General features: G+C 37.5%; 3 protein-coding genes across 7 annotated transcripts; 2 read left to right on the top strand and 1 right to left on the bottom strand.

Moving 5' to 3' along the window:
• Positions 1108–3280, bottom strand: LOC104754281 (zinc finger CCCH domain-containing protein 1). Of its 2 annotated transcripts, XM_010476429.2 has the most exons (5): positions 3180–3280; positions 2999–3030; positions 2510–2653; positions 1555–2378; positions 1108–1460 (listed from the first exon to the last, which is right to left on the bottom strand). In XM_010476429.2, exons 3-5 carry the CDS (start codon positions 2601–2603, stop codon positions 1344–1346), a joined length of 1035 nt encoding a protein of 344 aa, XP_010474731.1. In that variant the 5' UTR covers positions 2604–2653; positions 2999–3030; positions 3180–3280; the 3' UTR covers positions 1108–1343. The 2 variants fall into 2 exon arrangements, with proteins under 2 accessions (XP_010474731.1, XP_010474729.1); XM_010476427.2 differs by lacking the exon at positions 2999–3030.
• Positions 3529–7227, top strand: LOC104754280 (probable cyclic nucleotide-gated ion channel 10). Its single transcript, XM_010476426.2, has 9 exons — positions 3529–3727; positions 4135–4208; positions 4367–4934; positions 5039–5251; positions 5344–5639; positions 5747–5858; positions 5939–6175; positions 6279–6673; positions 6754–7227. The coding sequence occupies exons 2-9, from the start codon at positions 4177–4179 to the stop codon at positions 7073–7075; spliced, it is 2175 nt and encodes a 724-aa protein (XP_010474728.1). The 5' UTR covers positions 3529–3727; positions 4135–4176; the 3' UTR covers positions 7076–7227.
• LOC104754278 (protein TSS-like) lies at positions 8581–21862 on the top strand. Of its 4 annotated transcripts, none has more exons than XM_019239415.1 (26): positions 8581–8810; positions 9034–9151; positions 9309–9370; positions 10109–10201; positions 10554–10626; positions 10755–11039; positions 11138–11205; positions 11303–11434; positions 11518–11559; positions 11641–12159; positions 12246–12375; positions 13515–13539; positions 13666–14188; positions 14265–14327; positions 14416–14517; positions 14611–14937; positions 15045–15137; positions 15250–15351; positions 15474–15578; positions 15655–15788; positions 15882–16065; positions 16162–16293; positions 16386–16498; positions 19339–19429; positions 19504–21507; positions 21601–21862. In XM_019239415.1, the coding sequence occupies exons 2-25, from the start codon at positions 9091–9093 to the stop codon at positions 21421–21423; spliced, it is 5379 nt and encodes a 1792-aa protein (XP_019094960.1). In that variant the 5' UTR covers positions 8581–8810; positions 9034–9090; the 3' UTR covers positions 21424–21507; positions 21601–21862. The 4 variants fall into 4 exon arrangements, with proteins under 4 accessions (XP_019094960.1, XP_010474724.1, XP_010474725.1 ...); XM_010476422.2 differs by lacking the exons at positions 13515–13539; positions 13666–14188; positions 14265–14327; ... (7 more) ...; positions 16162–16293; positions 16386–16498 and adding exons at positions 12527–12769; positions 16633–16912; positions 16989–17051; ... (7 more) ...; positions 18886–19017; positions 19110–19222 and having other exon boundaries at positions 12246–12400; XM_010476423.2 differs by lacking the exons at positions 13515–13539; positions 13666–14188; positions 14265–14327; ... (7 more) ...; positions 16162–16293; positions 16386–16498 and adding exons at positions 12527–12769; positions 16633–16912; positions 16989–17051; ... (7 more) ...; positions 18886–19017; positions 19110–19222 and having other exon boundaries at positions 12246–12400; positions 21585–21862.

The following is a 21867-nucleotide window of genomic DNA, read 5'->3' as shown; positions in this document are numbered from 1 at the left end:
AAAGTCCCTATCATACCGAATCTAAAACCATTAGTATTTTGTTAATTTGTATTGTAGTGAAGCTGCATACCATCATAAGAAGGAAACGTGAGAGACCATTAAAAAAACAAAAAAAAATTCTACAATCAACCATAATTCGATATTTCGATTGATCTCCAAAAGTCTGAAGTTGCTACTCCTCCATCATTAATCTTTGATCACTATCATCAACAACGCTAATTACGCTTCCTAACCAGCAATCTATGCATATAATTATTATAATTAGTGAATTCTACTTTTCTTTTCTTTTTTTCTCAAAAGACTCATCTTCACTTTCTTTTTATTTTAAACCAAAAAAACATAATCACGTCTTAGATAACTCTAGTTAAATGATTACATTATCTTCTAATTATAGTTTAAGGTTATCAGAAAGAACAATCTTTCGATCTTGTAACCATTTTAACTAACACATATAATTATAACCGGAGGTTATCTTGTTCAATTTGAATATTATTTATGCTTAAATTACAAATCTCATTAATTATCTCAAATTGATGACGAGACGATAGAAAGAGGGTTTTAGCTTATATAGAACGTTTTCTGCTCTAAATAAGTTTTTTTTATATGTTAAGTGATAAATATAGGACTTAAAAGAGCGGTGTTGATGATAATTACAGTAACCTTATCAGATAAAAATTTACCCAAAAAAACTTATCGGATAGGATCGCCTTTGGCACTATAGGCATGCAAACTTAACGCAAAAGATGACTTTAACGTAAATACAAACTGCTCCAAGATAATAGAAACGACGATTCCTTTTTAGCGACAGCGACAATGCAGCTAAATATGGTCAAATTAGAGAAAACTCCGTATACGTGTCATCTTCCTATTGGTTTATTGTCAGACATTTCCATGTTCACTTATTGTGGCATATCTTGTGAAAGTGACACGTGTAAAATCTACTTTTTGCTGACTTGGATAACTTTTTTGCCGGCCAATAGATTCTGAAATCTGTTCGAATTTACAGAAACCATTTAAAAACCGAGGGGAAGTGAAATAAGAAAGATAACGCTAAAAAAGAACACACAAAATAATGTTGGAAAAAGAGATTCTTCTGATAATGCTGGAAGTAAAAAGTTACGAGTTTATCATGTCATCAGAGTATCAGAGTCACACTGAAACATTCATTGTACTGGTTTAATCTAACTTTGACTGTTTCAACTTTCAACCAATTGAGAAAAGAACCAAAGTTAAATTTAGATGAGCCAAACAAGGCCCAATATTTAAAGACCATCATAATATGGGCTAAATGAGTACATCAAACAAAAAGAGAGCTTCGGCTTATGAAAAAACTTCACAATCCTTCAAGCTTCAGCTTTACTACGTTCTTCAGCCATTCTCTTCTTGATCTCATGTGCTGCATTGAAAATCCCCATTGTTGGTTGGTTACACACAAAGCACTTCTTGTTCTTCGTGTGATGCTGCATCATTACATAAACACATTCTCTTTAGTTTCACAAACCACAAAAAAATAAAACAGAGTCATCAAAATTGTGATTCAAGTTATGATCATACCTTTAGAGCACAATGCTCGCAGAAGTAATGCTTGCATTTGGTGACAACTGGATCAACGAAAGGCTCTCTGCAAATGAAGCAAGCAAAGGGAAGTGCATCGTCGTCTTCTTCGCTATCGTTGCCAGCCTCATCATCTTCATCCTCAACTCCCATAGCTTTATTTCTCTTCCTAACTTTCTCTGCTTCTTCCCATTCTTTCTCTATCTGCCATCCCGGTTTATAATCCCCACGGTCATGCAAGAACTTACACGAATCTCCATATCCACAGTATCCAGTTTCCTTGTAATCCTTGCATATATCTGGCTGGTAATCGAATCTAGCCGACACTCTAATGTGAGCAGAAGCTCTCAATGGCCCGTGTGAGCCTCCAGCTTTCTCGCTCGAGATGGTTTGTTCTCTTCTAAACCCAGCTTTGTGATCTGTATATCCATGAATTCCAGTGTACAGCTTCTCATCTGAAACCTTCTTCTTATTCCCTTTCAATGATTCGTCTGCTTTTTTGAGAACTCGCTCACGGATAGCTCGTGCGTCTTGATTGAAGTCGGTTTCAGTTTCAAGGGTTGCTGTTGCCCTACTGTCGTTTTGAACCTGGATTTCCTTGGATGAATCGTAGTGAAAGACGGGTTTCTCAGGGGCTTCACTCGTTGTAGTAGAGCTCTTAGATGGTCCAGAGGAAAAGTATAGCTTGCTGTCAGGTTTTGCAACTTTCTTTAGATTTTGTAATATAGAAGTTTGGCTCTTGGAATCTCCATCTTCTTCATCTTCGTCAACAGTTCTTTTCCTAATGTTTTTAGCTTTAGTCGGCTTCTTGAAGAAAGTGCAAACTGAAACAGAACAAGGATAAAACTTATTAGTGTCTGTCTCTCTTGATCCATATATGACAATTTCAAGCTAACAACAACGAACCAAGTAAGAAAAAGTAGGAAAGGTAGGGAGAGAAGAAAGTAGAAGTAACCTTGTTGAGACTGAGATTCTTGGGCAGCAGGTTGAGGTTGAGGTTGAAATTCTTCTTCTTGCTGAGACGGTTTAGGTTCACCAGAATCTGACATCGTTTGATTTCTATAATGTAAGCACACACACTTGAAATTGGTTTGCTTGCCTGCAAAATACAAGAGAATCCTCACGATTAGTATCTGGACCATAATCAGATAACTCATAAGTAATGTTGTTCATACTGATTCATCAAAATTTATCCAGATTCCATCTTCTTCTTTAGCAAATAAGAGACAATGTAACCCGTAGGAACCCATGGAGAAGATTAATTCCAAATTCATATGCTCAATCAAGCTCATGAATATAATCAATCAATCAGTCTGTACAACAAATTGAAGAAACCCTAGCTTAAACGGAACACACTCGATGCTTAGAAAGGCAAATCCAAAAAATTCGGAAACAGTAACTTCGCAAAGAGCAATCCAAGAAACATAAAATAAAAAGAACTCACAGTTCGATCACATTCGATGTTATCACGGAAGCCTACAAAAATAAAATAAGAGAAATTGAAATCTAGAAAACCCTTAACTGAAATTGGAGTGAAAAGCTCGACGAACACAGACGAAAACAACAAAACAACGAAGACGAAATCGAACATATATGAATATATAAGACAAGGAAGAGTATGTTACCTTCAGGAAACCTTAGCAATTGTCGCCGGTGGTGAACTACGCCGGGAAGATCAACGAAAGACAACGCCGTTCGCGTTTTCTCAGTTAAACCAAAAAAAAAAAGAAAAGGAAATCAATGTGAAGAAAGAACAAATATAAATAATCGATATTACGATGAGGCGGTTAAGTTCAATTGGGCTTTAGTTCTTTTAAATGGGCTCAATATTCATAATGGGCCTTAAATTTATTTTCGCCTCATCCCTTGACTTTTTGACCAAGTCTTCGTCTTTCGATTTTTGGAATTGAACAAAGACTTTAATTGCATCCTATATTTATTCCTATTTCCCTCTCTTTTGTCGTTGTCTCAAAAAAAAAAACTACACATAACCGCTCATATGGGTCTTTCTTGCTTTTAAGTTTTAAGCGACGGGACCAGTAGCGAGGATAGCTTCACGAAGAAGACGAAGAAGAAGAAGTAAACGCCGTTGACCTACTTCCTTAAACTTTCGATTTCCACTTCATAGCCGGAATCTTAATCTATATCCCCCTCCTCAGTTACTTCGTTCTAGGTACGTCTCCTCATGTTTGGTTTTTGCTTGTTTCTCACTGATTAGATAATTCTGTGTAAGAATTACTTACGGCTAATCTCTTCATAACTTGTTTGGTCTAGATGTCAATTTATCTCGAAGCTTTAGTTTTTCTTATCTTCGATGAACAGAAGTTCGTATGACTTTACAATTATTGAGCAGAGGAGATGGTTAGGAATTAAAGGATTTGGTAATCATGTTAGGTAGAAATTGACTGATTCTCTAGTTTCTAATTTTTACCTTTGAAGAAATATACTACTATTATATTAAAAAAAAAACTGTTAGGTGTCTACTTGCTATTTTATAATTGATTTTGGTGATTATCAATTGTACGTAATCATGGAGAAGTATTCGTATGATTAATTTTGTTTTGATTCAATAAATGTTAGGATTCGTCACACTGTAAGCCAAAATATCCAAGGGTTTGGCTGATGATGGCATTCAGCCATGATAATCGTGTCAGGTTGGTAACTTGCAATAATCTTGTCTCATACATAGCATCCATTCCCTAGAAATGGTTCTATAGATGAATATGAATTTGTAGTATCTTAAATGATTTAAGATGATATATATATATATATATATATATATATATATATATTTTTTTTTTTTTTTGTTTAGGTTCAAAGATGAAGACAGGTCAATAGCCTCTGAGTATGGTTACGGAAGAAAAGCTAGACCTTCTTTTGACAGAGTTTTGAAGAATGTAAAGTGGGGAATTGAGAAAGGTTCAGGAAATTTCAAAATTTTCAAGAAGCCATCATTAAGTTCTCTTCCACATAAGGATCCTGACCACAACAAGGTCCAGAAGGAAACATCTGGTACCACTAAGAAGAACATCATTAACCCACAAGATTCGTTTCTGCAGAACTGGAACAAAATATTTCTCTTTGCTTGTGTCCTTGCTTTGGCGATTGATCCGCTGTTTTTCTACATTCCTATTGTCGATGGCACGAGGCACTGTCTTACTATGGACTCAAAGTTGGAGATAGCTGCGAGTTTTCTTCGTACACTCATCGATGCCTTTTACATTATTCACATTGTGTTTCAGTTCAGGACAGCTTACATCGCTCCTTCTTCTAGAGTTTTTGGCAGAGGTGAACTGGTGGATGATGCTAAGGCAATAGCCTTGAAGTATCTCTCGTCTTACTTCATCATTGATGTACTTTCTATCATTCCTCTCCCACAGGTAATAATGACTAATTGATTGTTTTTTTTATTTAAGTGTTCATGATGAAATGTTTTTGAATATATGGCTGAATCCTCTGTTTCTTTTTGTTTCTAATCTTGCAGATAGTGGTCTTAGCTGTTATTCCAAGCGTCAAAGAGCCTGACTCTTTGCTCACAAAAGACTACCTTATGTCTGTCATAATCGTTCAATATGTTCCTCGGATTCTTCGTTTGTATCCGCTTTACACGGAAGTGACCAGAACATCTGGCATTGTTACTGAAACAGCATGGGCTGGAGCTGCTTGGAACCTCTCTCTCTATATGTTAGCCAGTCATGTAAGTTCTGGATCATCAGATAACTGATTCTTTAAAGATGTAAATGCATTTTAAAGGTTGATCAAGTTTATAAGGTAAACTTACTTATTCAGGTATTTGGAGCTTTATGGTACTTAATCTCAGTAGAACGAGAAGACAGATGCTGGCAAGAGGCGTGCGAGAAAAAGAACGGTTGTAGTTTAAGTTCTCTGTACTGTCACGGTAATGGTAATGCTGGAAACGATTACCTGACCACCTCTTGCCCTTTTCTCGACCCTGGTGATATAACGAACTCAACCATCTTCAACTTTGGCATCTTCACTGATGCTCTAAAGAGTGGGGTTGTTGAATCGCATGATTTCTGGGAGAAATTTTTCTACTGCTTTTGGTGGGGACTGCGAAATCTTAGGTTTGACAAAAAACACACATACAAACTAACTAGTTGCATATCGAGCTTATGTATCTGAAACTCTATCACAACTCAAAGATTCTCACTAACTGCTTTTGTTGTTTCAGTGCATTGGGACAAAACCTTCAAACAAGCAAATTCGTTGGTGAAATCATCTTTGCTATATCAATCTGCATATCTGGACTAGTCTTATTTGCGCTACTTATCGGCAATATGCAGGTAATGGCCTCTTTGACTAGTTCAATAACCATTAAATTTTTCAGGAAACTGATCATGTAAGTTCTGTTTTGATGATGCAGAAATACTTGGAATCAACAACAGTTCGAGAGGAGGAAATGAGGGTGAGAAAGAGAGATGCAGAGCAGTGGATGTCTCATAGAATGTTACCTGAAGACCTGAGAAAACGTATCAGAAGATATGAACAATATAGATGGCAAGAGACAAGAGGAGTTGAAGAAGAAAACCTTCTTCGTAACCTCCCTAAAGACCTAAGAAGAGATATTAAACGCCATCTTTGCCTCGATCTCCTTAAGAAAGTAAGTATACGAGCTTTCTCTCTTTTTCCTCCATTAAATATCAACTGGACCAAGAATCTTAGTGCAACCCTCAGAACCCTAATTATATGACTGTTTTCGGTAGGTACCTTTGTTTGAGATAATGGATGAGCAGTTACTTGACGCGGTTTGCGATAGGCTAAAACCTGTGCTCTACACAGAGAACAGTTACGTGATACGTGAAGGAGATCCTGTAGGGGAGATGATGTTTGTGATGAGAGGAAGGCTTGTAAGTGCCACCACTAATGGAGGAAGAACAGGGGTCTTCAATTCCGTGGACCTCAAGGCAAGTGATTTCTGCGGAGAAGATCTTCTGCCGTGGGCATTAGACCCTCAATCTTCTTCTCACTTTCCAATCTCGACGAGAACAGTTCAAGCTCTCACCGAAGTTGAAGCCTTTGCTCTAATGGCTGAAGATCTCAAGTCTGTCGCTTCACAGTTCAGGCGCCTCCACAGCAAGCAGCTCCAGCATACTTTCAGGTTTGGTTTCTCTCCCATCAACATTTTTTGGTTCTGTTCTGTTTCCAAGATAGGATGATCTTAATTTGATTTAATTACAGGTTTTATTCGGTGCAATGGAGAACATGGAGCGTATCTTTTATACAAGCAGCGTGGCGGAGATACTGTCGGAAGAAGTTAGCCAAATCATTACGCGATGAAGAAGAGCGTCTCCGAGATGCGCTGGCTAGAGAAGGCGATGGTACAACGGCGTCTTCGTCCTTGAGCATTGGAGCCGCTCTTTACGCGTCGCGTTTTGCGTCAAACGCGCTTCGTAATCTGAGGCACAATATCTCCAACCTTCCTCCTCGCTACACACTTCCTTTGTTACCTCAAAAACCCACCGAACCTGACTTCACCGCCAATCATACAACTGACCCTTGAGTTCTTTTTTCCTTTTTCATGTCTATCGAAAAAAAAAACATTATGTTATTATTTTTAGAATAAGGTATGCGGCTATGTAAATAATGCTGGTTTGAACCAAAAAAATGTATAAATTTGTTAAACATTACAAACTATACACATTCTCTTCATGATTCTAAATTGTGATAAGAATTAATAAACCAATAATCACGTTTACATTGAGTGAACCCACGACCGACTTCTTTCTTCTTCATATCAAAGTCCCACGTTTACATTAACTTACCTTCATCGTTACAATATGTTGGAGGTAAGTAGAAATTGTCTCCTCCATCATATATTATATATCCATCGTTACATTTGTATTAGTTCAATGGTCAAACAAATTATTATAGTCATCTAGTTGCAACTTTCAAACTAAAAATCCCGAATAAAATTTATTTTTTAACGAGTGACAGTTACAGAATATACAATATAGGATCATATTGTATATTGCAAAAAATTGACGAGTGAAAAGATAAATACGTATTTTTTCTGGGAGTTGGGGGAAAGAAAGAATAACGGAGTTTCTCGACAAATTGGCCACATTTCGATTTTTTTTTTTTTGGTTTTTGGTAACTAGTGGTGGATTATAATGGGAGGATGCAGCTTTAATTACGTGGACCATTTAGGACCGTCTAATTGTAGGAGGCAGGTTAAGAAAGAGTGCGGTTGTGATGCGTCGGAGCACCCATTTTACGTTGGACCCATATATATGTTATGTAGAACAATGGTCCCGCTTCTTTGTTTCTTCCGTCCACTTGTGACCTCTGCCTTTGCCAACATTACTGGACGACAACTTCGCCTGCGCTTTCTTCATACACAATATTTTTCAAAAAAAAAAAAATCTTCTTTTTTCTTTTTTCTTTTTCTTTCATAAATCAAGAAATTCTATTTTTCCTTACTGATAACTGTGATAAACTAATTATCCAACTTTACATATATACCAACTTGTGATTGTGTTTGAATTACTTAGCTGTATTTATCTATATGCAAACATACATAAATATCTAAACGACAAGCTCCATAAATCAAACATACGTATTTTTGGTGAGCCATACACCTAACCTACGAATGTGATTTCTCATTCCTAAGACTCTTTTAACTGGACATTTATGTCAGTAAATTACCACCGAATGTTTTGAAATTTGGTTAAAAATAAATCACATTTCTACTACATACATACAGATACAGATAAAATCAAAGCTTTTCGATACTGGCTCCGACTATAGTATTAGTTAGCATGAACTTGTTGTAATTTATATAAATAGAATGGGGGCACAAACAGAATAATCCAAAAAAGGTATGGAAAATAAGACAATCCCTCCTAGGCCCATTAAAGGCTTAAAGGCCCTAAAAAGGCAAGAAATCATTCCTGGAGGAAGGAAATTTTCAATCCAGAGAGAAAAGACGAAAAGCCCATAGAATGAGAAGATAATTACGGGGAAAATGCCATGGACGTTCCATAAAATGCCATTCTAGCCATCTGACTAGTGAATCTCCGCCCTTCCTTCCTTATCACTCACACACACACACACGCACTGCTCTCTTCTCTCTTCTCTCTCACACCGTTTTCTCCAGTTTCAGCTTTTTCTTCGAACCACTAAACTCTCTTGTTAACTCTCTTTTGTCATCATTATTATTATTATACTTCTCCATATTCCAATTTCATATTTTATCCTCGTGGTATCTTAATTCAACTTGGCTCCCCCCTCACTCGGTAATTATCTGATATATTACAATATGTTTTCCTTAAGCTCATCTTAATCTCATTATTTTGGATAAGGTTTTGTACTCTTTTGCATATTATATATAGTCTATGGACTATGGGTTCTTGGGGAGGTTTGAGTGGTTTTAAGCTCTATAAATTGTTACATTTGTATGTTTATTGATTGACCAACAATGAGATTATTGTAGTTAACCAAATTCAATTTGTTTTTCAGCTATTGTTTGTTTATTTCAATAAAAGAAAAGTTATAAAAAAAAAAAGCTTGAGAGAAATGGCTCCCAAGAACAACCGTGGAAAGACTAAAGGAGACAAGAAGAAGAAGGAAGAGAAAGGTACCAATAATGATGAAATATCTCTTATTTATTAATATATGAATATGAATGAATTTCAATAAATTAAAAAAATTAGTTGTTAATCACTAATTAGCTTCCTTTTGATAATTAAAAATTTCTGATGATATGAATCATGTGGTTTACGGTTTATGTGCAGTTCTCCCGGTTATCGTGGATGTCATTGTAAACCTTCCCGATGAAACGGAGGCTATTCTCAAGGTTTGTGTGTTTTGTTCTTGTTTTCTCACATCATTTTCGAATTATGTAAAATTTTCATATTTCTTGCGTGTTAACAACTGTTTTTTTTTGGTAGCGATTTTTTCTGCGAAATTTGTTATATTCCCTTTTATATATTTTTTTAGTTTTTAATATTCTTATGCAATTAACTAATTTTTATACATAAGTTTCGGTATTGTATAATTCAAACTAATAACATATTCATGAAATGAAACGTTATCTTAATCTAGTGCATAATTTTTTGTTTTTCGTTTTTGGGATAAGGTATTACACGTACCATTAAAATTGATAGTTTTACACTAATACTTATTTTTATTTTTGTCTTTAAAAATATATATCGAAAAATCATTTTCAATTTGACTTAGAATTATCTTCATGAAATTTATCATTATTTGAACGTGTAGAAAAATACAAAAGAGTGTGTAACACACAAATTCGATCGGTTGTTAAAATAATTCAACTATTTCTCATAATTTCGGTCAATAAAATTACGTAGACGTTACATAGAAAGTGAAATTTGTTTATATAGAAAACATGTGTATCCACTTTTATTTTTATTTTTTTGTCGTCAGAAAACATGTTTATCTACTATATTCATATTTAGTTAATTACTCGAAATATTTCTTGTATGAAGCAATAATATATCTTGTATTGTAGCCAAAGGTTTCACATGATGAATATAATTAACAGAATACTAAAAATACGTATGTATGAAAACAGGGCATATCAACGGACAGGATCATAGATGTTCGGCGGCTTTTATCGGTTAACTTCGACACTTGCCACATCACCAATTATTCACTCTCCCATGAGGTAAATAATTCTCGTTTCTCATAATCGTTTTTTTTTTTTTTAAATAGAATTTTCCTATTTCCATAGTTTTGGTTGTTATTAATTATTATTGTTCGTTACAAGTTAACGTTTGATGGTCCAAAGATATTCATATTTATTGGGGAACGTTTGATTAGAATCCCAAGTGAGGCAAAAAAAGTAAAGGAAAATGACTACTAACTAGTGTGTCATTGTGCCTAAGAATTTGCTAGTCTGACTTTTATTATTTCCTTTTCTATCCATAGAGATATGTTACCCGATTAAGTAGGTCATAAAAAAATAAAAAAATGACAGTGGTAAAATAGTTAAATCAAATTCATGTTTATCGTTACAGGTCAGAGGATCGCAGTTAAAAGACACAGTGGATGTTTCCGCGCTTAAACCGTGTCTTCTCACGTTAACGGAAGGTAAAAAAGCTCTCTCTTTCACGCTTCAATTAAACGCCGTTAACGTGCCGTAACGGAATTAATTATAAAACCTAAAACGATGCCGTTTCGGTGATGACCGTTGTGATTTCCTTTTTTCCATCTGGCAGAGGATTATAATGAAGGAACAGCAGTGGCTCACATCAGACGACTGCTTGACATCGTCGCCTGCACAACTTGCTTTGGTCCTTCGCCGGAGAAATCCGAATCCGTGAAAAGCGCTCAGGTCAAGGGAGGTGGAAAGAATTCCAAACATTCGGAAACTTCGCCTCCGCCGTCTCCTGCGTCCAAGGATGCGGTGATTGATGACGCCGGAGAGACCAGCCACTCTTTCCCTAAGCTTGGAAGCTTCTACGAGTTTTTCTCTCTCGCTCACCTCACTCCTCCTCTTCAATGTATGATTGTATCTTTCTCTCCCTTTAAAAGCCCTAGATTCGATTCCCCTCTGCTTTGATTGATTTTGTCCCAACTTACAGTAATTAGGGTTTTATAGATATACGCCTTGTGACTAAGCGGGACACCGAAGATTTATCGGCGGAAGATCATCTTCTCTCCATCGATGTAAGCTTAAAATTTCTATATCTATTGATCTTAATTGAATGTGGCAATCTGCTCTTTGGTTTGATATCGTTTGCGTTTTGTTTTTTTCTTCTCTCAGGTGAAGCTTTGTAATGGGAAGCTCGTTCATATTGAAGGTTGCAGGAAAGGATTTTACAGTATTGGGAAACAGAGAATTATATGTCATAGTCTTGTTGACTTGCTTAGACAAATTAGTAGAGCCTTTGATAATGTAAGTTTTGTTTCGGCTACCCATTATATTCATATTTTGCTGTTGAGTTTGATTGATGATCTTATCTTTTTTATCATGTTTAGGCTTACAGTGATCTTCTGAAAGCGTTTTCAGAGCGCAACAAGGTATATTTCTTTCTCTACTTGAATATGGATCTACTGGATGTTGAATTGGGTTTATTTATTGAGCGTTTCATCTGTTTGCAGTTTGGAAATCTTCCATATGGGTTTAGAGCTAACACATGGCTCATCCCTCCTACTGCGGCGCAGTCACCAGCAGCGTTTCCGCCTCTCCCTGTCGAGGATGAGAGATGGGGAGGGAATGGTGGTGGTCAAGGGAGAGATGGCAGCTACGATTTGGTTCCATGGTCCAACGAGTTTGCCTTTATTGCATCTATGCCTTGCAAGACAGCAGAGGAGAGACAAGTCAGAGACAGAAAAGTGTTTCTTCTTCACAACCTCTTTGTCGATGTCGCGACTTTCAGAGCCATCAAGGCTGTTCAGAAAGTAATGACTGAGCCACTGCTGGATCAAGAAGACTCTGAAGTTCTATATTCCGAGACAACTGGAGACTTGAGTGTTACGGTTACAAGGGATACTTCTAACGCAAGTAGTAAAGTGGATACAAAAATTGATGGAATCCAAGCCACTGGTCTGGATAAAAAGAAGCTGATGGAACGGAACCTTCTCAAGGGACTTACTGCTGATGAAAATACTGCTGCCCATGTCAGTGTTTTCTACAACTCTCCACTCTTTTGTTTCCTCTCGTCTGTGTTGTTTAACTGTGGTCTTACAATTATTTTTGGGTGCAGGACGTTGCTACTTTAGGGACTATAAGTCTTAAGTATTGTGGTTACATTGCTGTTGTGAAAATAGAGAAGGAGAGTGAGGAGTTAAGCCCACCTTCTCAAATTGTTGACCTCCTTGAACAGCCTGAAGGTGGTGCTAATGCACTAAACATTAACAGGTGATACTTAAATGAAAAACATTCATCCTTTGTCACTCAAATTTATGGTATCATGAAAAAATTCACCCTTTGTCTCTTTAGTTTATAGTCTCACTTACGGTGTACTATTTTTATGTTGCTTTACAGTTTGAGATTCCTTCTCCATAAATCCTCTTCTGAGCAGAACAAAAAAACACCTCATCAACAAGATGATGAGCTTACATCTTCACGGGAATTTGTAAGTAAAATGGTGGAAGAAAGTATTGTAAAGCTTGAAGAAGAGGATATAGACAGGGAGAGTATCATGAGATGGGAGCTTGGTGCTTGTTGGATACAGCATTTACAAGACCAAAAGAATACGGAAAAGGACAAAAAACAAAACAGTGAAAAATCCAAGAATGAATTGAAGGTTGAAGGACTTGGGAAACCGCTTAAGTCCCTCAATAGCAGCAAAAAGAAAACAGATGTAAGTAGCCCTAAGACGACGCAGACTGCAGTATCGTCTCAGGTTGATGCGGTTTCTTCAGAGACTGATAATTCTGCAACAACTGCATCTTTGCAATCCGATGCCGAGAAGAATGCCCAAGAAAATGTACTCGTCTTGAAGAATTTGCTGTCTGATGCAGCCTTCACTCGCCTAAAAGAGTCAGATACTGGACTTCATCACAAGGTTTTTACACTACAACTCCAGCTTTTGCTCTATGTTTATTTACTTATTGTGTGCTAACAAAGAATTTTTGTTTCAGTCTTTGCAAGAACTTGTCGACTTGGCACAGAACTATTATACTGAAGTTGCTATTCCGAAACTGGTAACTGCGTATAAATTTTGTTGTTGTGTTTTCTATTGGTTATATTAAGATATTAACAAATAATAAACTTTTTTATCACTGAATATAGGTTGCAGATTTTGGTTCGTTGGAGCTCTCCCCAGTCGATGGTCGGACTCTAACTGATTTTATGCACACAAGAGGTCTTCGGATGCGTTCCTTAGGATATGTTGTAAGTTTGCTTTTTTAACCTCATAGTTCTTAGAATCTATTCAAGTTTGTTGTTGTTGTTTTTTAATTATCAATATCTTTTTTATGTTTACAGGTANCTTCTCAAATTGTTGACCTCCTTGAACAGCCTGAAGGTGGTGCTAATGCACTAAACATTAACAGGTGATACTTAAATGAAAAACATTCATCCTTTGTCACTCAAATTTATGGTATCATGAAAAAATTCACCCTTTGTCTCTTTAGTTTATAGTCTCACTTACGGTGTACTATTTTTATGTTGCTTTACAGTTTGAGATTCCTTCTCCATAAATCCTCTTCTGAGCAGAACAAAAAAACACCTCATCAACAAGATGATGAGCTTACATCTTCACGGGAATTTGTAAGTAAAATGGTGGAAGAAAGTATTGTAAAGCTTGAAGAAGAGGATATAGACAGGGAGAGTATCATGAGATGGGAGCTTGGTGCTTGTTGGATACAGCATTTACAAGACCAAAAGAATACGGAAAAGGACAAAAAACAAAACAGTGAAAAATCCAAGAATGAATTGAAGGTTGAAGGACTTGGGAAACCGCTTAAGTCCCTCAATAGCAGCAAAAAGAAAACAGATGTAAGTAGCCCTAAGACGACGCAGACTGCAGTATCGTCTCAGGTTGATGCGGTTTCTTCAGAGACTGATAATTCTGCAACAACTGCATCTTTGCAATCCGATGCCGAGAAGAATGCCCAAGAAAATGTACTCGTCTTGAAGAATTTGCTGTCTGATGCAGCCTTCACTCGCCTAAAAGAGTCAGATACTGGACTTCATCACAAGGTTTTTACACTACAACTCCAGCTTTTGCTCTATGTTTATTTACTTATTGTGTGCTAACAAAGAATTTTTGTTTCAGTCTTTGCAAGAACTTGTCGACTTGGCACAGAACTATTATACTGAAGTTGCTATTCCGAAACTGGTAACTGCGTATAAATTTTGTTGTTGTGTTTTCTATTGGTTATATTAAGATATTAACAAATAATAAACTTTTTTATCACTGAATATAGGTTGCAGATTTTGGTTCGTTGGAGCTCTCCCCAGTCGATGGTCGGACTCTAACTGATTTTATGCACACAAGAGGTCTTCGGATGCGTTCCTTAGGATATGTTGTAAGTTTGCTTTTTTAACCTCATAGTTCTTAGAATCTATTCAAGTTTGTTGTTGTTGTTTTTTAATTATCAATATCTTTTTTATGTTTACAGGTAAAGCTTTCAGATAAGTTGTCACATGTACAATCACTGTGTGTTCATGAGATGATTGTAAGAGCCCTTAAACATATCCTCCAGGCGGTGATTTCTGCCATTGCTACTGACACTGACAATATAGCTATAAAAGTAGCTGCTGCTTTGAACATGATGCTTGGGATTCCTGAAAATACTGCAGCACCACCACAGAACACTTGGAATGTACATCCTCTGATCTTCCGGTGGTTGGAGAAATTCTTGAAGAAGCGATATGATTATGATCTTAATGCCTTCAGTTACAAGGATCTACGGAAGTTTGCCATTCTCCGTGGATTATGCCATAAGGTAATTTATGGATGCTCTAACCAGAAAATTTGATTGAGTCATAAACTTGTTGCTATTTACTAGATTATTAAGATTAATGGAATTGTGGCTTGAATTTTATTTTTCAGGTTGGTATTGAGTTGATTCCAAGGGACTTTGACATGGATTCTCCAGCACCGTTTCGGAAAACAGATGTGGTCAGTCTGGTCCCAGTGCATAAGGTAATGGACAACATAAAAGATTTTGGAAAATGTTCTATCAGAATCTGGATTCGTTATAGTATGTTAGGCAGCCATTGTTATTGATCAGACTCTCTATTCTAAATCTTTGCAGCAAGCAGCATGTTCATCTGCTGATGGAAGGCAACTTCTGGAGTCATCTAAAACAGCTTTAGACAAAGGAAAGCTTGAAGATGCGGTTACCTATGGAACAAAGGTACATGTCCGAAAAAGATTTTTCTACTCCTCAGCTCTTTATTCATAATACTTTTTATTTTTCTAAACATCGTCATGATTTGGTTTTGTTGTTTTGTCTCTTTTGTTTTTTTTCTCCTTTAGGCTCTTGCTAAACTTGTGGCAGTCTGCGGTCCCTATCACAGAATGACAGCCGGAGCTTACAGTTTACTTGCTGTAGTTCTATATCACACTGGTGACTTTAACCAGGTCTGTATATATATGGTTGGTTGTGATATTTTTCTTTTTGTGACAATTGCGAAACTAAATGGTTTTGTCAAAACAGGCTACGATATATCAGCAAAAGGCTTTAGATATCAATGAGAGGGAACTTGGACTTGATCATCCAGATACGATGAAGAGTTATGGTGATCTTGCTGTCTTCTATTATAGGCTTCAGCATACAGAGCTAGCTCTTAAGTAAGCTTTGCAATCTTGATTTTAACAGAACTGCGAGGTTTTATGGTTTAAATGTTTTATGTCTCTTAAACTTGGTATTTTTGTTTTTGTTAGGTATGTGAAGCGCGCGTTGTATCTCTTACATCTCACATGCGGTCCATCTCATCCAAACACTGCTGCTACATACATCAATGTAGCCATGATGGAGGAAGGTCTAGGAAATGTACATGTTGCCTTGAGGTACCTTCACAAAGCTCTCAAGTGTAATCAAAGGTTGCTTGGTCCTGATCACATCCAGGTTCTTTTTCCCGATGCTCTCTGTGTTTTTGGAACATCAGTTTGTAAGAAATTTGATTTGATTTTGCTAATATGTGCTAATTATGTAAAATTATAGACTGCTGCAAGTTACCATGCCATAGCAATTGCACTCTCGTTGATGGAGGCATACCATTTAAGTGTTCAGCATGAGCAAACGACCTTAAGAATCCTCCGAGCAAAGCTTGGGCCAGATGATTTACGTACTCAGGTATGTATTAGCATGATATCCTCAGCCAGATCAGTCATCTTTCTGACATTTGTATGCTTTCTTTATATATGACAATTGAGTATATACTTCAGGATGCGGCTGCTTGGCTAGAATACTTTGAATCCAAGGCTTTTGAACAACAAGAAGCTGCACGAAATGGAACTCCTAAGCCAGACGCATCTATAGCCAGCAAAGGGCACCTAAGGTCAAACAAGTTCCTTTTATATCTCCTTAGTTGTTGTTTATAAGTTTTTATATTGTTGGAATGTGTCAATCAAGTGTACTCCGTGGCCTGATCTTTAGGTTGATAATATTTTGTNAAAAACAAAACAGTGAAAAATCCAAGAATGAATTGAAGGTTGAAGGACTTGGGAAACCGCTTAAGTCCCTCAATAGCAGCAAAAAGAAAACAGATGTAAGTAGCCCTAAGACGACGCAGACTGCAGTATCGTCTCAGGTTGATGCGGTTTCTTCAGAGACTGATAATTCTGCAACAACTGCATCTTTGCAATCCGATGCCGAGAAGAATGCCCAAGAAAATGTACTCGTCTTGAAGAATTTGCTGTCTGATGCAGCCTTCACTCGCCTAAAAGAGTCAGATACTGGACTTCATCACAAGGTTTTTACACTACAACTCCAGCTTTTGCTCTATGTTTATTTACTTATTGTGTGCTAACAAAGAATTTTTGTTTCAGTCTTTGCAAGAACTTGTCGACTTGGCACAGAACTATTATACTGAAGTTGCTATTCCGAAACTGGTAACTGCGTATAAATTTTGTTGTTGTGTTTTCTATTGGTTATATTAAGATATTAACAAATAATAAACTTTTTTATCACTGAATATAGGTTGCAGATTTTGGTTCGTTGGAGCTCTCCCCAGTCGATGGTCGGACTCTAACTGATTTTATGCACACAAGAGGTCTTCGGATGCGTTCCTTAGGATATGTTGTAAGTTTGCTTTTTTAACCTCATAGTTCTTAGAATCTATTCAAGTTTGTTGTTGTTGTTTTTTAATTATCAATATCTTTTTTATGTTTACAGGTAAAGCTTTCAGATAAGTTGTCACATGTACAATCACTGTGTGTTCATGAGATGATTGTAAGAGCCCTTAAACATATCCTCCAGGCGGTGATTTCTGCCATTGCTACTGACACTGACAATATAGCTATAAAAGTAGCTGCTGCTTTGAACATGATGCTTGGGATTCCTGAAAATACTGCAGCACCACCACAGAACACTTGGAATGTACATCCTCTGATCTTCCGGTGGTTGGAGAAATTCTTGAAGAAGCGATATGATTATGATCTTAATGCCTTCAGTTACAAGGATCTACGGAAGTTTGCCATTCTCCGTGGATTATGCCATAAGGTAATTTATGGATGCTCTAACCAGAAAATTTGATTGAGTCATAAACTTGTTGCTATTTACTAGATTATTAAGATTAATGGAATTGTGGCTTGAATTTTATTTTTCAGGTTGGTATTGAGTTGATTCCAAGGGACTTTGACATGGATTCTCCAGCACCGTTTCGGAAAACAGATGTGGTCAGTCTGGTCCCAGTGCATAAGGTAATGGACAACATAAAAGATTTTGGAAAATGTTCTATCAGAATCTGGATTCGTTATAGTATGTTAGGCAGCCATTGTTATTGATCAGACTCTCTATTCTAAATCTTTGCAGCAAGCAGCATGTTCATCTGCTGATGGAAGGCAACTTCTGGAGTCATCTAAAACAGCTTTAGACAAAGGAAAGCTTGAAGATGCGGTTACCTATGGAACAAAGGTACATGTCCGAAAAAGATTTTTCTACTCCTCAGCTCTTTATTCATAATACTTTTTATTTTTCTAAACATCGTCATGATTTGGTTTTGTTGTTTTGTCTCTTTTGTTTTTTTTCTCCTTTAGGCTCTTGCTAAACTTGTGGCAGTCTGCGGTCCCTATCACAGAATGACAGCCGGAGCTTACAGTTTACTTGCTGTAGTTCTATATCACACTGGTGACTTTAACCAGGTCTGTATATATATGGTTGGTTGTGATATTTTTCTTTTTGTGACAATTGCGAAACTAAATGGTTTTGTCAAAACAGGCTACAATATATCAGCAAAAGGCTTTAGATATCAATGAGAGGGAACTTGGACTTGATCATCCAGATACGATGAAGAGTTATGGTGATCTTGCTGTCTTCTATTATAGGCTTCAGCATACAGAGCTGGCTCTTAAGTAAGCTTTGCAATCTTGATTTTAACAGAACTGCGAGGTTTTATGGTTTAAATGTTTTATGTCTCTTAAACTTGGTATTTTTGTTTTTGTTAGGTATGTGAAGCGCGCGTTGTATCTCTTACATCTCACATGCGGTCCATCTCATCCAAACACTGCTGCTACATACATCAATGTAGCCATGATGGAGGAAGGTCTAGGAAATGTACATGTTGCCTTGAGGTACCTTCACAAAGCTCTCAAGTGTAATCAAAGGTTGCTTGGTCCTGATCACATCCAGGTTCTTTTTCCCGATGCTCTCTGTGTTTTTGGAACATCAGTTTGTAAGAAATTTGATTTGATTTTGCTAATATGTGCTAATTATGTAAAATTATAGACTGCTGCAAGTTACCATGCCATAGCAATTGCACTCTCGTTGATGGAGGCATACCATTTAAGTGTTCAGCATGAGCAAACGACCTTAAGAATCCTCCGAGCAAAGCTTGGGCCAGATGATTTACGTACTCAGGTATGTATTAGCATGATATCCTCAGCCAGATCAGTCATCTTTCTGACATTTGTATGCTTTCTTTATATATGACAATTGAGTATATACTTCAGGATGCGGCTGCTTGGCTAGAATACTTTGAATCCAAGGCTTTTGAACAACAAGAAGCTGCACGAAATGGAACTCCTAAGCCAGACGCATCTATAGCCAGCAAAGGGCACCTAAGGTCAAACAAGTTCCTTTTATATCTCCTTAGTTGTTGTTTATAAGTTTTTATATTGTTGGAATGTGTCAATCAAGTGTACTCCGTGGCCTGATCTTTAGGTTGATAATATTTTGTAGTGTATCCGATCTACTCGACTATATCAACCCAAGCCATAACGCCAAAGGGAAAGAGAGTGTGGCAGCAAAGAGGAAGAACTATATTATGAAGGTATGCATGATTTTTATTTCTTTGACTTTTAATGGTTAAAAATACTTAAATGGTTGGACTTGTGTTTTTTGTAGCTAAAGGAAAAATCCAAGCAGAGCAATGTTTCTGAACATTTAGCAGAAGTTCCGAGAGAAAAACAAAAGGTGATGTCTGAGGAGGAGACAGAAGAAACGGAATCAGAAGAAGGTAAATCAAGCGAAGAAAATCACGAGGCAAGTCTTGCACCAGTTGAAGAACCACCTTCTCCTCCAGCCATTGAGGAGGCTACTATGGATTACAGTAATCCAATTACATCTAGTGAAGTTTCAGCCGAGCCACAGCACCCTGATGGTAGTGAAGATGGATGGCAACCAGTGCAAAGACCGAGATCTGCTGGATCATATGGACGCAGGATGAAGCAGCGACGGGCATCCATTGGGAAAGTATATACATATCAGAAGAAGAATGTTGAAGCTGATATTGATAATCCTCTTTTCCAGAATGCTACTCAGCAGAACGGAAAATACTACATTCTCAAGAAGCGAACAGCGTCATATGCAAGCTATGGGGATCACCAATCTCCTGGTTTAACAGCTCAAGGCACCAAATTTGGGAGGAAGATAGTCAAAACCTTGGCGTATCGGGTTAAATCGATGCAGCCGTCTTCTGGTAATACTAAGACTGCTGGTGAAACTTCAGAAGAAGATGGGTTAAAGACAGATGCTTCTTCTGTTGTGCCAGCTACTCAGTCTAGTACTGTGCAAAGTGAAGCCTACCACACGAAAAACTCTGTTGTAAGTCTTGGAAAATCTCCATCATACAAGGAAGTAGCATTGGCACCACCTGGTTCGATTGCCAAGTATCAAGTCTGGGCTCCACAAAATGAAGCTTCAGATAAGCAAGAGGGTGATGAGATGGAGAGAAAGATTGAACACGGTACAAGGGATGAGCAGATGATTACAGGTTTACAGGAAGAGGTTAAAACTGAAATTTCTGCAAACATGGAATCTACCAAAACTCAAGGCGAAGAAGAGATCAAAGTAGAGTTACAACCATCTGAAGTGATAGTTGAAGGAAACATTTTGAATGAAAATGAAGAATCTGGTGGTGGCATTCATGTGGAAGAACAAGTTGAAGGTGAATTGATAAACGATGGTGTTACAGATATAATTCGTTCAACGGCAGAGCAAGAAATGGCAGATCAGTTAGCTGCTGATACCGAAGATCTGAAGGAAAAACTGTTAATATCTGCTACAGACTCAAGCGATCCCTCCCGAATATTGTTACCTAACAAGAAGCTATCTGCTTCAGCTGCTCCATTCAACCCATCATCACCTCCAAGTATAATACGTCCTACTCCAATAGGAATGAACATTGGACCGTCATGGCCAGTGAACATGACTCTCCATCACGGACCTCCTCCTCCGTACCCTTCACCTCCGTCAACTCCAAACTTGATGCAGCCAATGTCTTTTGTTTACCCTCCTCCATACACTCAGTCAGTCCCCACAAGTACTTACCCTGTAACAAGTGGCCCTTTTCATCCCAATCAGTTCCCGTGGCAGCTCAATGTTTCGGATTTTGTACCAAGAACAGTTTGGCCTGGATGCCATCCAGTTGAGTTTCCCCCTCCGCACATGATCACCGAGCCAATAGCTGCAACTGTGTTAGAGCCAACTGTGATTCTGCCAACTGATATTGACACTTCAGGAGTAGAAGAAGGCACAAAAAAGGAAGAAGAAGAAGAAGGCAAGCGAGATGTGGCTATTGCGGACGAAGTTATGGATCCTGTTAACCATGTGAGCAATGCGGTGGCACGCAGTGAAATGGAGAATGGAAACCGAAAATCCGAGGATGGTGAGAAAACTTTTAGCATTTTGTTAAGAGGGAGGAGAAGCAGGAAACAGACACTGAGAATGCCAATAAGTTTGCTTAAACCTTATGATTCTCAACCGTTCAAGCTTGGTTATAGCAGAGTTATCAGAGACAGCGAGGCTCCAAGGTCTGTAGCCTGAAACTCTCTCCAGAGAGCCAATTCGATGAAATGCAAAACTCACAGATCTCTCTGATCTTTGCTGTATCTTTGGGACAGTATAAAGGTTAGCTTCTCTTAACTCTTAAACCGAATCTTTAAAATCATCATGTGTTGTAGCTTGTTGATGTCTAAAATTCGCAGGTAATTTTGTTATCAGGCATGGGAAGCTGAGGCTTGTGATAGCCTGGAAATGGATTTTAACCGCGGAAAGGTTGTGCAGAGAGAAAAAGGCCAAGCTATTCTTTTGTTTACCAAGAAAGTGAGGTGATGTCTCATTTTTTCTGGGGTTTTTCATTTTTAATTCAGCCAATAAAAGTTAAAAACGTAGGAAATTTTGGACATAATTTTTTTGGTTCTCCATGTTTGAACGTTACGTTAGTTTCACTTGTTTTACTTTACGTATTTGTCATTGATTATTACATCA

The sequence above is a fragment of the Camelina sativa genome, chromosome 17 (assembly GCF_000633955.1).
Source record: "Camelina sativa cultivar DH55 chromosome 17, Cs, whole genome shotgun sequence".
NCBI classification, from domain to species: Eukaryota; Viridiplantae; Streptophyta; class Magnoliopsida; order Brassicales; family Brassicaceae; genus Camelina; species Camelina sativa.
Note: the sequence above shows the minus strand (reverse complement) of the source record. Positions and strands in the feature narration are given on the sequence as shown.

What these genes read in the sequence shown, in the direction of transcription:
- LOC104754278 (XM_019239415.1), top strand. Translation starts at nt 9,091, where the DNA reads ATGGCTCCCAAGAACAACCGTGGAAAGACTAAAGGAGACAAGAAGAAG. An exon ending in CGGTTACCTATGGAACAAAG is followed by an intron (nt 15,352 to 15,473) that starts GTACATGTCCGA and finishes TTTCTCCTTTAG; the next exon opens with GCTCTTGCTAAACTTGTGGC. An exon ending in GCCAGCAAAGGGCACCTAAG is followed by an intron (nt 16,499 to 19,338) that starts GTCAAACAAGTT and finishes AATATTTTGTAG; the next exon opens with TGTATCCGATCTACTCGACT.
- LOC104754280 (XM_010476426.2), top strand. Translation starts at nt 4,177, where the DNA reads ATGATGGCATTCAGCCATGATAATCGTGTCAG. An exon ending in CTATCATTCCTCTCCCACAG is followed by an intron (nt 4,935 to 5,038) that starts GTAATAATGACT and finishes CTAATCTTGCAG; the next exon opens with ATAGTGGTCTTAGCTGTTAT. An exon ending in GCCTCGATCTCCTTAAGAAA is followed by an intron (nt 6,176 to 6,278) that starts GTAAGTATACGA and finishes TGTTTTCGGTAG; the next exon opens with GTACCTTTGTTTGAGATAAT.
- LOC104754281 (XM_010476429.2), bottom strand. Translation starts at nt 2,603, where the DNA reads ATGTCAGATTCTGGTGAACCTAAACCGTCTCAGCAAGAAGAAGAATTT. An exon ending in AGAATCTCAGTCTCAACAAG is followed by an intron (nt 2,379 to 2,509) that starts GTTACTTCTACT and finishes GTTCTGTTTCAG; the next exon opens with TTTGCACTTTCTTCAAGAAG. An exon ending in GCGAGCATTGTGCTCTAAAG is followed by an intron (nt 1,461 to 1,554) that starts GTATGATCATAA and finishes GTAATGATGCAG; the next exon opens with CATCACACGAAGAACAAGAA.